Source organism: Macadamia integrifolia, chromosome 8 (assembly GCF_013358625.1).
Source record: "Macadamia integrifolia cultivar HAES 741 chromosome 8, SCU_Mint_v3, whole genome shotgun sequence".
In the NCBI taxonomy this organism is placed as follows: Eukaryota; Viridiplantae; Streptophyta; class Magnoliopsida; order Proteales; family Proteaceae; genus Macadamia; species Macadamia integrifolia.
This window is the reverse complement of record NC_056564.1, coordinates 21,930,229-21,942,884: the sequence shown is the minus strand read 5'-3', so window position 1 is coordinate 21,942,884 and position 12,656 is coordinate 21,930,229. Positions and strand designations below refer to the sequence as shown.

General features: G+C 36.9%; 1 protein-coding gene across 1 annotated transcript; it reads left to right on the top strand.

Annotated features, from left to right (window-relative positions):
• The first annotated feature begins 362 nt into the window (after positions 1–362).
• LOC122085644 (transcription initiation factor TFIID subunit 9-like) lies at positions 363–11,756 on the top strand. The gene is made up of 3 exons (XM_042654137.1): positions 363–534; positions 8,915–9,199; positions 11,339–11,756. The coding sequence occupies exons 2-3, from the start codon at positions 8,933–8,935 to the stop codon at positions 11,651–11,653; spliced, it is 582 nt and encodes a 193-aa protein (XP_042510071.1). The 5' UTR covers positions 363–534; positions 8,915–8,932; the 3' UTR covers positions 11,654–11,756.
• Positions 11,757–12,656: the final 900 nt, after the last annotated feature.

Sequence of the window (12,656 nt, the reverse complement as noted above, 5' to 3'; positions counted from 1 at the left end):
TTAAGTGAAAAAAAAAAAAAAGAAGAAAGAGGAAGAAAAAGGGGGGAAATATAGGGCCCATTTGACAATGTTTCAAGAAACGCGTTTATGCCGTTTCTGTGTCCAGAAACGGCATAAACGGAACAAAAAGCGTTTGATAAAATTGTTTCATTTCACTTATTTTTAAAAATATAAATTGAAATTTCTACCTATTTATAGTTCAAGAAATACCATAAGTGAAATAAGTTCAGGAACATTTTTGGAAACGATCTTTGACCATTATTTTGTTGGTTACTATATTTCTAAAAACATGATTTATCAAACATTCTTGAATTCCGAAATAAGAAACGAAAATTTATGTTTTGTACGTTATCAAACGGGCCATAATGTGAGAAATGTGAGAGCCCTATTCGGCTATTCCATTTCCACGTCTCTCTCTCTCTCTCTCTCTCTCTCTCGATTATGTGCTCCAGCCTGCAAGTCTCAAACCTAAACCAACAGAAGAAAGTTGTGCTGGATTCAATGACATTTATCGATTGAGAAGTGGGCTTTCAGGTATGCTCCATCGATTTTTTTTCCCTCTCCTTCCTACAGCTTCTTTCTCGTTTCTGACTTTCATCTTCGTCCTCTGCCTCGTCTTCATCTTCTGATTCTCCCTCTGCTTTCTCTTCTTCTTCTGATTTTTCATCTGCACTGGCACCCGTGTTGCTAATGCTTTTTTTTTTTTCCTTTTCCCCTCTGCTGTTCTGCGTCTGCATCTTATGGGCCTGTTCTTCGGTTCTTTCTATGCTTCCTCTTCTTCTTTGCTTCTTCTCCTGCGCTGGCAGCACTGCTGCTAGTGCTTCTTTTTTCCCCCCTGCTGCTGTAGGTAGACTGTATTGCATGATTAATTGATTCCATCTGCAGTTGTAGACTGCTTCTCTGCTTCTTCTCCTGCGCTGGCAACACTGCTGCTAGTGTTTTTTTTTTTTTTCCCCCTGCTGCTGTAGGTAGACTGTATTGCATGCTTAATTGATTGCATCTGGCTCTGCTGTTGTAGACTGCTAGATTGTTAATGCAATAATGCAGCTGCTTTAATTTTTTTTTGGCTGCTGGCTGCTTTATTTTTTATTTTTCTTACCATGATGCTGTAGGAGATTGAGAGAATCCACTGATTAGTGATGAATCCCCCTTTTTTTTTCTGCTACTGGCTGCTGCTATACAATTTATTTTCCCCTGCTACTGCTGCTTATCATGTTAGTGCATTAGTTACTTAGTTTATCTGGCCACAGACAGGAGATGCATTTACAATTGCAAGTTAGATCTTAGAAGTTGGAACTTAGAAAATTGCAACTGTTAAAAGTTAAAACTTAGAAAACTATAGGGTGCATTAGTTATATCAATATGACTTTCATGTTGAATGTTGATTCTTGTCTCTTGATGTTGCTTAAAGTGTAGATTTTTTTCCCATGATGTTACTTAAAGTAGTGCTTCTTGTATTTTGATATAGCTTAAAGTGTTGATTTTTTACAAGCAATTTAAAATTAATTATAGCATTGTTATACAGTTATACTAGATATATTAAAAAAAAATATTAGTGTCTTTTTTGGCGCCTTATTCGCCTTAAGGCAGGCACCTTTCGCCTAAGCACTTAAACAACCCTCCAACACCTTGGTTCACCTTGGCACATTGACAACTATGTTCTACGTACACAGAAGTGTTCATGTGCATGTGTCACTAGTAGCCATTATTGCTAAGTCAACGTAGAGCTTTATGGAGATCAAACCATCAGTTTTTTGTTTCTTTTACCACAATCAAACAGGTAATATGTTGCCTTCCCAATATTTAGCTTCAGCCAGTAAGGAGCATTCACTCCTTATATTGAGAATATCAAAGAGATCTTTCCTTTTCTTTCTTATGGTATTTCCTTGACTACATGTGCTCTTATATTTGATGTCATTGATTGCAATGCCGTTCCTTAACATTGCTGCTCTGTAAGTTTGATTTGGAGTGGCAAAAAATGATACAATGGTGCACTTTTAATCAACACTGTCCCACTAAAACCCACCCTTGTGACTTAACTTTCTGAATAAAAGAAATATACCTTGAAGAATGGTTATGACAAACTTTCATGACATTCTCTAGATGCAAATACATTGAGATTGAGTTATTGACCTTGGTTGACTCCAGAGATAACCCCATTAGGATTCCAAACCCGATAACTTTGGTGTTGAACTTAGTTTTACTTGTAATTTGTTGAGTTTCTATGCTTGTTTCTACTCATTTCAAGCACCTTAGTTGGTAAATGAGAAAGAGTTTGATGTGCAAACTGATGCACTGATGCACAGACAATTAATGAATTCACATAACCTATCTCCGTCAATGTATTACATAATTCTCCTTCATCTTCTATAAGGATTGAATTGAGACAATCTTTCTTTGTTTTCATCTTCATTTTGTTGTTAGTAGGCTAGTGGATAAAACTGTTTTGAGGTCAGGTCTGTGGCATCCATCGCTGGGTGACTTGTGGTCAAGTTTTCATACAGATGGTAGTTGATTCGGAAAGGAAAATGATTTGTATTTTTTAGTTAATCAAGAAAGTGAAACATTGCCTTAGGACAGTTGACATACTAGAAGGCAAACAACATGAATAATTGAATATCAGTGGGTGTTCAAACTTAAACGTGAAACTAATTTCCAATGTCTTGTTGTTAGAAGAAAATCTGTAGTTGAAGGACTGCTTTTTTTTTTCCACCTAAAATTGTTGAGATTACTGTAATCATATTTATATGTCACGGATGTGGTATGTTTGTATGGTTAAAAGAGAAAACATCCATCTCTTCCATACAACATACACCACATTCGTCTCAATGTTCGGAAACGTCAACATCATTATCGGGTTCTACATTACCATTCACTTCACACGAGTATATCAAAGGATATCTGGAAGGGGTAAGTAAAGGGTTAGAGGATTGAACGAATATGTTGGAAGACATCCTCAAGCATAGTTGGCATGGCACCAAGGCGAACCAAGGCGTTGGAGGGATGTTTAACTGCTTAGGCAAGAAGGCTCCCGCCTTAAGGTAAACAAGGCGACTAAGTATTATTTTTTACTTTTACTATTTTTTAACATTATTTAGTAAACTACATATACCTTGTATCATAAAAAATAAACATTAAACCACATCAAGTCATTAAAACTCAACATTTAGCTATATCAAATCATAAAAAAATCAACATTTAGAGAAATGCTCTTGTTCTATAATAAGTTTAATTTGCTAAATGATTTTAATTTTACATGAGACTTTTGTATTAGGTATAACATAAAACCAACTTTCCAACAAGTCTAAGATTACTTAAATATGAGTTATAATGACATGGTTATGTTTCAGTCAAACTTATTTTACAGTACGCGAATGCTGTTAAAATCGCTTGAATGAAAATAATTGTATGGATATAAAAAAAAAAAGACTATTTTACTAGACTTTTGGTTTTTAACAATGTTTTAATATGATAGGATTTTGAAAATTTTCATAATTGAGAAAACACCAGCATTTAAAAGTTGAGAATCACCCCTATAACCAAAATCCACGTTTTGTTCTTGGACTAGGGAGTTGACTTTTTATCATTTTTGAATTGATTTTGATTTTTAAACTATTTTTATTGGATTCAAATAGGGGGTAGTTGCTTATTTATGAATGATATCTTAAATAAATAAAAAATAACAAATATAAAAAACATTTACTTAGATGATATTTGGCATAAATAAGTGCCAAAACACAAAGTGACATGTAGTGCAATAAGGCGACTGTCGCCCAGGCCCCAGACAAACGGTCTGGATGCCCCAGGAAAACCGTCTGGATGCAAAGTCGTCGCCTTAAAAATGCCTTGACAACTATTTCCTCAACGCAATCAACAAATTAGACTTGAATAGGGCTAAAAAATGATGAGATACTTCACTTGAACAAAGCAAAACTTTTTTATTTCTTTTGACAATTTGAAACTTTCTTATTTATTTATTGAGTTGTTAGACGGCAATTTTGGTATACATGGCTTTAATTTTGACCAAGAAAATGATCAATTTATGCTAGTCTAGTAAGTAGTGGCAAATCTGTAATTATTGATTATCTATACAAAAATTGTTCCAGAACAAGTTTTACCAAACGCCTCAACTATAGTTATTAAGGCGGTGAGGCGACCGAGGTGTTTGAGCATCTTTTGGAGCACTTTGGCGATAGGGCAGGCATAAGGCATCGCCTTACCGAGTAAAGCGTTCTATTTTTTTTTTTTTTTTAATATATAATCATTCTATTTGTCTTAAATGACATTAAAAATTATTGCTATTACCTATATACAAAATAAAGATTAAAGATTCATATTTCGTTCCAATACAAGATATTCAAAAATATAAAAAATCATTAAAGTCAATAAACTAAGTTCATCTTCATCAATCATCATTATAATTCATAGCATATCATATCAAATATATTATTCATCCAAAAAAAATTTAAATATATAATCATGAAACAAAATTATGAATATAAAGAAAAGGCCAAGTCCTTGATCGAGTGGGGCTCTCATGGGGTGGTTGTTGGGTTGAACCTGATGGCAGGATAGGGAGATCGACCACCCTTGCCAAAGTACCTAGAAATGTACCTAAGTCCTAAAATATACTTTATTTTGTAGTCTGTAATTTGTATTCCATTCCATTCTAGGCAGCAGGCACAAGTAGGACTTCTAAGAGAAGTTTTAGAGACCAATACCAGCTTCATTGGAGGTTCGATGGGTCTCAAATAGAAGAAAAAAGATAAAAAATGAAAAGCAGAAGAGATAGAAGAAGAAAAAAGATGAAAAATGAAAAAAACAGAAGAGGAAGAAGAAGAAAGAAGATGAAAAAAATGCAAAAAACGTACCTTATCGGAGCTGCCTTGGTCTGAGGAAGGCTCGCCAAAGGAGTGTCACGCCGCCGAAGCAAGATTCGAAGGAGGAAGGTGTAGTCAGTTCCTGGTTCTCTCAAAAGGGCCAAAACCCTTCTTGTGCGATTTGTTTTTTTTTTTTTATTATTATTATTATTATTATTATTTATTTTTAAATTTATATACCTGTGATCCCATGCTTCTCTTGTGTAAACTTTTCCACAGACATGTAAAACCCATTTGAAATCAGTGGTTAAAAAAAAGAAGAAAAATTTAATAAAAAAAAGGCACTTAAGGCGTCCGCCTTGTCCATAGAGCGCTATAAGGCGTCGCCTTAGATGCCTTATAGCGCCTCATCCCTCAAGGCAGTCGCCTTAAGTGCAACCAGTAATGCATAGTACTGCCTTATGCTCCCAATACAGCCTCAACGTCTAGGCGTCGCCTTACCAGCGCCTTGGCGATGCCTTAATAACTATGGCATCATCTGTTGTTTTCCTATTTGAAACCGTTTCTGAAATAGGTTTACTAGATATCATTAAACGAAAAATTCTGTTTTTGACATGAAATGACGTTTTTGGAACAAATTGACTATTAAACGCAGCCTAAATATATAAACTTAGGTTAAAACTTGTTTTTTTTCTCATTTTTATGTAAAAAATAACATAATGACAAAAATAGGCCAAGCCAAGCCCGGCCCGCCATGAGTCTAGTAGGACCAGGCCTGGGTCTTAAAAAACTTGGCCCTGTTGCAGTTGGGGACTTTGGGTATACCAAGACTTGGTGCTTGAACCGTTGAGCTAGTTCGAACTGAGGCTGGACGTTGTCTGAGGGGAGGGAAGGCTGGAAGGGTGAACCTTACGATGCAAATTTGTACTCCGGTCGATCTCTCTCTCCCCCTCTTTTTTTTTTGTAATCTTTTATTTAAATGGAAGGTTAGATTCAATTGGGATTTTAATTCTACCTGTTTGTATGCTAAAGGAGAAAGTACTTCCGCTTCTTCTTGTAGGAAGGACAAAGTGAGTCCTGACACATCTATGTATGTCCCTTTCTGTGGTTCTGATGATTACAGTTGTTTGCTCCCATCTAATTTGTAGATGTGGTGTTAATACAACCTAATCCTTTAATTCCATCCATGTACGCTTGTGTGATTGTTGAATGTAAGAAATCAACGAAAGTATGGGGAGTTCATATGGTCGAGGCTATTCAATGGCAGGTTAGACTCAGTTAATTGCGGTTCACTGTGAAGAAAGTTAAAGAATGTTTGCTTGTGTTTTCTCCTTGTCTGTCCATGAGATTTTTGGATGTTGAACTTTATCAATGCAGGAAGAATATTGAGTGGGATGAGCTGATGTTCCAGAAAATCACATATTTGAATAAGTTTGGGATCTCACTATAATTATGGGGATTTGCATGTGTAACTTTACTTGGAGGTATTCTAGACTTGATACAATGGTGGGGGTGGACCATGTTTTCAAGCATTCCATTCAATTGCACCTTACTTAATCTTCATCTAAATGACACCCAAGAATATGAAATTTCTGCCATAGTATTTGAGTTGCCTTATAAAATGCCTTTTCTATTGCTCTTCGACAGAACTGGAAAGTAACATTCCACTTTGTTGTTAGTCCGCCCCAAATAATCTCTATACATGCTAAAAGGATTTAAGGTCCAAGCAAGATTGTTCCCCCCTGATGTAGATAAGTCACTTAATGGGCTTATTTTATTGCAAATAAGGCTTGGGTTAGATTATGTATGTGTTGGGCCTTTGTTCCTATGGGTTTTCTTTGTAATGGGCCTAAAATATTGATAGAAAGTAGGAAAATGTGATTTAATTCATTAGCTTAGTTAGAGTCCTGTTTTGAGTCCATCTTATTTGTTATTTCAATTTTTAGTCAGTTTAGGTTTCCCTATTAGTGAATGACTAGTTGGAGTTATAGTCTAGTTCTATTTAGAGTCCAACTCCTGTTATGTAATGTCTAGTCCTACTTGAGTCTAATTCCTAGTTAGGTTATGACTGCTAGTTTGGCCTCTTTATTTGGAGGAGCTAATGTACTCAAACTAGACAGATTTGAATAATGATGAATTGAGTTAATGTTTGAGAGCCTTAGGGCTGTATGTGATTCCCCTTCCCCCTTTTTTCATGCGATTTCTCCCTCCCTGGTTGGATTGGTGCAATAACTGATTATGTGATCCCTTCCTTCCCCCTGCTATTCTGATTTCCCCTCTCTCCCCCAAGGCCCCTCCATCAATTTGGTATAAGAGCCAAAGAATCCCTTGCTCTACTGAAACACAACTCCTTTTTTCTCCTATGTTCGATTCCCAACAAGAAGAACCCCCCACCTCCTCCTCTTTCCCTTTGCTGCCAGAAAAAAAAGGGAAGCAAAGCTGATCGATGTATCTAGATCTTTTATTGGATATCCACCAACAAATGCAATTGATGCAAGTGAAGTTCGATGAGATTCAACGACATTGCACAAACATCAATACCCAAGCACACTCTACCTCCAACTATGTGATTTCAGCCATTGAACAACAGGTTGACGAACCAAAAGATGAATCACCAGTGGTAGAAGATGAGATGACACCGTTGGAAGTTGAAGATCAATTTGTAGAAAAATTTAAATTGGTTGATCTCTTCTTTGGACCGATCGATTTTATTTTTCTGAGTCACTACTTCACCTATGAACTTCGCGTCGTGGATTTCATAGCATTTGATCATGGTTTTGATGGTGACTTCATACAGGCAAAGATGGATATTGATCGATTGGTGTTGATTCTCCCGTTCTACAAAACTCGTGGACGAGTTTTTCTCAACATCAGGGGAATTGATGTAGATAAGCTGCTTAATGGGTTTATTTTATTGCAAATAAGCATTGGGTTGGGTTATGTATGTAGTGGGCCTTTTGTTCCCATGTGTTTTCTTTGTAATGTGCCACTTTAATGAGCCTAAAATATGGATAGAAAGTAGGAAAACGAGATTTAATTCATTAGCTTAGTTAGAGTTCCGTTTTGAGTCTATCTCCTTTGTTATTTCAGTTTTTAGTCAGTTTAGGTTTCCCTATTAGTGAATGACTAGTTAGTTACCTATTCTATGTTAGAGTTCTAGTCTAGTTCTTCCTATTTGGAGTCCAACTCCTATTATGTAATGTCTAGTCCTACTTGGTGTCTTAACTCCTATTTAGGTTATGACTGCTAGTTTGCCCTCTTTATATAGAGGAGCTAATATACTCTAATTAGACAGATTTGAAGAATGATGAATTGAGTTAATGTTTGAGAGCCTTGGGGCTGTGTGATTCCCCTTCCCCCTTTCTTTATGCGATTTCTCCCTCCCTGGTTGGATTTTTGCAATATCTGATTGTATGATCCCTTCTTTCCCTCAGCTATTCTGATTTCCCCTCTCTTCCCTAAGACCCTCCATCAAACCCCCCCCCCCCTTTTTTTTTTAATAAGTATGGGCCTATTTCTTTACAAGTAGTTAGTGAAGTCTGAGGACATGCATACTAACATAAAAGAACTTTCTTGGGCTTCCTTTTATGTGGGAATGATTTTATCTAACATCTAATCATTAAATCACATGAATTCACTGGTGCATTATTTGAAATGAAGATAATGAATTAGAATGAGTTTGTTTATGGAGATACTGATATGATCTCAAATTACTTATCAAAAAATGGCCTTGCATTAGATGACTTTATGGTCATAGTAAAACCTGGTGCTGTAACACTTAATACAATATTCCTTGATAGAGTAAAATGAAACAAAAATGGTTGATGCTTCCAATCGGCTAATAATTCCCTTCAAGGAAGTGGGGTTGTAGTTACATGTTATGTTTATATTTATGAACTTGTCGCTCATTGACTGTGATTTCTTATGGATCATTTTAAGTAACTTCTGCTATCTCCATTCATTTTCCTGTTGCAATTTTCGGGGTAGTAATAAAATTTGTTTTTATAAGATTATGTTTTGTCTATGGATTGATCTCTCTTCTGATCATGTGTTGAAATGATACTCAGAGGACTGTATTATGGGCTTTTACACAGGTAAAAAGCTAGCTACAGATGGCAGAGAGGGAGGAGGGAGACGATGAATTGCCAAGGGATGCAAAGATAGTCAAATCATTGCTGAAATCAATGGGTGTCCGGGAATATGAGCCCCGTGTGGTGCACCAGTTCCTTGAACTGCGGTATCGTTACGTTGGTGATGTTTTGACAGATGCCTTGGTGTACTCCGAGCATGCTGGCAAGCCTGCAATTGACTGTGATGATGTCAAGCTTGCCATCCAGACAAAAGTCAACTTCAGCTTCTCACAACCCCCTCCTCGAGAGGTAATCTTTTGCATTGATTCTTGAAAATGTATTTTTGTTGTTCCCAATGAAAAGTTGTGTCCTGCACAGGCACTTCAGTGCTCATGAATTCTTAAGATTGAATTACTACAAAATCTCTAACACAGCAATTTTTTTCTGTGAAACTATTCCAAGGCTTGGTTTCTAATCCTGACATGGACATTATTATTCTCAAACTGTGTAGAGTTGAATTTTTCTGCCATTTCAGATCCTTGAATACTTGTTTGGTGGGTATAGAATAGTGCATTAGGTTATATTCTTATCCAGCATTAGATCAGTAGATAAATTCTCAAAATTCAAATGGAGTTGAATGGGGAAACTGGATTTCCATACTGATAAATCGTTTCTACCATCACACCACTCCCTTTGGATTTGGCTCCTCTACATATCCCTAGACATTCTAAAATCTTTTTTGAACCTATTTAAACCAAGCATTCTTTTTATGGGCTAGATCCAATCTCCTACTCCCCGCAGAAGAGAGAAGAATTTAATGTTCCTCCTTTCAAGAAGTGAGACTTGTCGACCTATTGATTGCAGCTTTCTCCAGAGCTTCAGAAAAGCATTTAAATAAAAAAAAAGGCTCGAATGGTACAATCCATGATAAGGAGGAACAACAGAACACAGAAAGTACACCTAAAAGAACAGGGTAGTATAGACTTATCCAAGGAGGACCCAATAGGTGGACAAGAAAGAGGAAAATTTAAATGCCCTCACCCAACAACAAGAGGAAATAATCAAGAAAAAATAAGGATGGCCATGTGAAAACTTTCTGTGATTATACTGAGTTTGAGTGGGCATTGGGATTGGGAAAGCAAGGAGCTCAGAAGCCCAAAGAACCTCTTGAAGCACTGTGGCCAAAGTCAGCCTACACTGCTCCTGCAAGTATCTTCTGGCAATCTGCTTATGCACCACCAGAAGATGATGTAGGTGGTTGCGGTAACAATGCTGATTCTGATGATCAGAATGGCCATAAAGTGATCAGTGAGGACACAAAAGGTGATGCCAAGTCCTTCCCTAGGAATTGAAGGCAAATGTTAAACAGTGGCTGGTGCATTCTAGTTCTTGGCCCATTGCAGTGCTGTGTGCAAAGGTTTCTAAGTTTTCTAAACCCAGAGATAGTTTTGGTTGTTTGTCTTTGATTAACAGACCAGTCTTGTTCCTGTTGTTGTTGATGTTGAAAGCAACCTCTACAAGTTCTTGATTTTATCAAGAGCTCTGGCTTCATTGATTCTCAGATGTTTGTTTTCTTGTGTTAGATCCTGCAAAGAAATATCTTTCTTTGCTAGGCTATCCTTGAGTTGGCAATTCTCAGTCCTGGCATTCTCTGCAGCTTCCTTTGCAACATTAGCCTCATTCAGTGTTTATTATGAGTATATCTCATAGTTTGTTGTTTTCTTCCTTTGACACCTTGGCAATGTGCTCTGCCTCCCTCGTTGATTCTAATAATTTTCTGTTCTCTTGTTTTATGTCATGAAACTCCTCCTCGGTTCCTTTATACAATTAATAAACCCAAGTTCTTTTCTGTTCCAGGCAAAGTTTGATTCCTCAGCTTCTAATCTCAGTCTCTCGGCTACATATTTGATCTGATTATTTTATTTCTTTGCTTCACTTGATAGCTCTACATAATTCTCCTCTGTGCTTTTCATGATCTGCTTGAAGTGTTCTACGTCTCTCATCGCATTTTTTCTTTCAGATTGGCTTGAGATGAGTTTTCCCCTTTGCCTCATTGACCTCCGTTGAGACTTTCCCTTAGGGCTAAGGGCTAATGCCAGATCATCCATGGCCTTCTTATTCTTCTATTCTGTATTTGTAGCTAACTTCAGTTCAGTTCTAATTAGGTTTAACTCCCGGCCTAAAGCTCGGGACTTTTTGATTGAGAGGGATTTTCTGTACTACTTTGCTCAGCTGACCTTTCCAAGTATTCAACCTTCTCATTGAGACAGGTTATACAAAAGTTTCATTTTTAAGTTTGAAAAATTTCACTTCCCTTTCCCTTAATTTCTCCTGCAAACAAACTTTAGCCTTGGGGAGTTAAAAATGTGGGGAAAAAGTTCTTAATATCTGTCGGGTTCTTATATGGGAAAAAGCTAATGATCTAATGATTTGTGCTGTATCCAACAGGTTCTACTCGAGTTGGCTAGGAACAGGAACAAAACCCCATTGCCAAAGTCTATTGCAGGTCCAGGGATCCCGCTCCCACCTGAACAGGACACATTGATCAGCCCAAATTACCAGCTTGCGATGCCCAAGAAGCAAATTTCTCGAACAGTTGAAGAAACTGAGGAAGATGAAGAGGCAACTGCAACGAACCCAAATCCTCCCCAAGAATCAACAACAGACATGCAGATGCAAACTCCCCGAAGGGTGTCATTTCCCGTTCAGGCAAAGCGTCAAGGTAGGGTTGTCGACAGTTCAACCAGACAGCTTGTTTATTAATTTGGTTTAAACAGTCAGCGCAGCTTGTTTATGGGTATATGTTGTGTACATTATATAGGTATTATGAATATTTATTCTGAATAAAAGAAGGTGAGTTTTGTTATTTGATGGTTCATTGTTAGTTTAATTATAGATTGTTGTTACCCTTTTACAGATTTGAATCCTTTTTGTCTTACAAAATCCTCATTCCAACTGTGCCATCAGGCAGGCTCCCCTCCGGTCCAGCCACCCCCACCCCCTTCCCCCTTCTCTCTCCCCCCAAAAAAAAATAAAAAATAAAAAATAAAAAACATCTATGCACGTCAATTTGGTATTAAGCAGGGTGTGTCTCTATAATAGTGGCATTCTCTAATGGGTGGCACTGTAAATTACCCTTCTTTTTATGATTGTAGTGGTCAATGTTTGCATGTAATGTTCAATCATTGATGGTTGTTTTCGGTCCTTCGAGGTATAAATCTGGTTGCGTATTTTCTCTGAGAATTTGTTTCTTGATTGATTATTGTTCTTTCCCGGTTGATTAGGCTTTCAAGATTCCTTCGAGAATTAGGGTTTTCTAGATATCTTCAAGAATATAAGGGTTTTCAAGAATCTTTAAGAATTAGGGTTTTCAAGATTCATTTAAGGCTTAGGCTTTTCTTTGATTTTCATTTTTGTTAAGAATTGGGTTTTATTTGATATTCTTCTTTGTCAAGAATTAGGGTTTTATTAGATCTTATTGTTTCTCAAGAACTAGGGTTTTATTTGATTTGTTTGTCAAGAATTAGGGTTTTATTTGTGTTTATTTTAATTTGCAGGGGAGTTTTTTGAAACGGGTTGATAATTGCAATAGTCAGCACCTCCTCATTCAGTCATTTCCATAATCACCTGTAAGGGAAGCTTCTCCTCGTCGATGGGTTTCTCTCCACATTCCTTTGGGTTCACAAAGTCTGTGATTCCAAATTTATTTGCTACAAATTAAATAATGAAGATGCTCTCTTCTTCATTCTTAATCTGGTCAATTGGT

Coding starts and splice junctions, on each gene's coding strand:
- LOC122085644 (XM_042654137.1), top strand. CDS start 8,933: ATGGCAGAGAGGGAGGAGGGAGACGATGAATTGCCAAGGGATGCAAAG. Junction 9,200..11,338: donor CACAACCCCCTCCTCGAGAG/GTAATCTTTTGC, acceptor TGTATCCAACAG/GTTCTACTCGAGTTGGCTAG.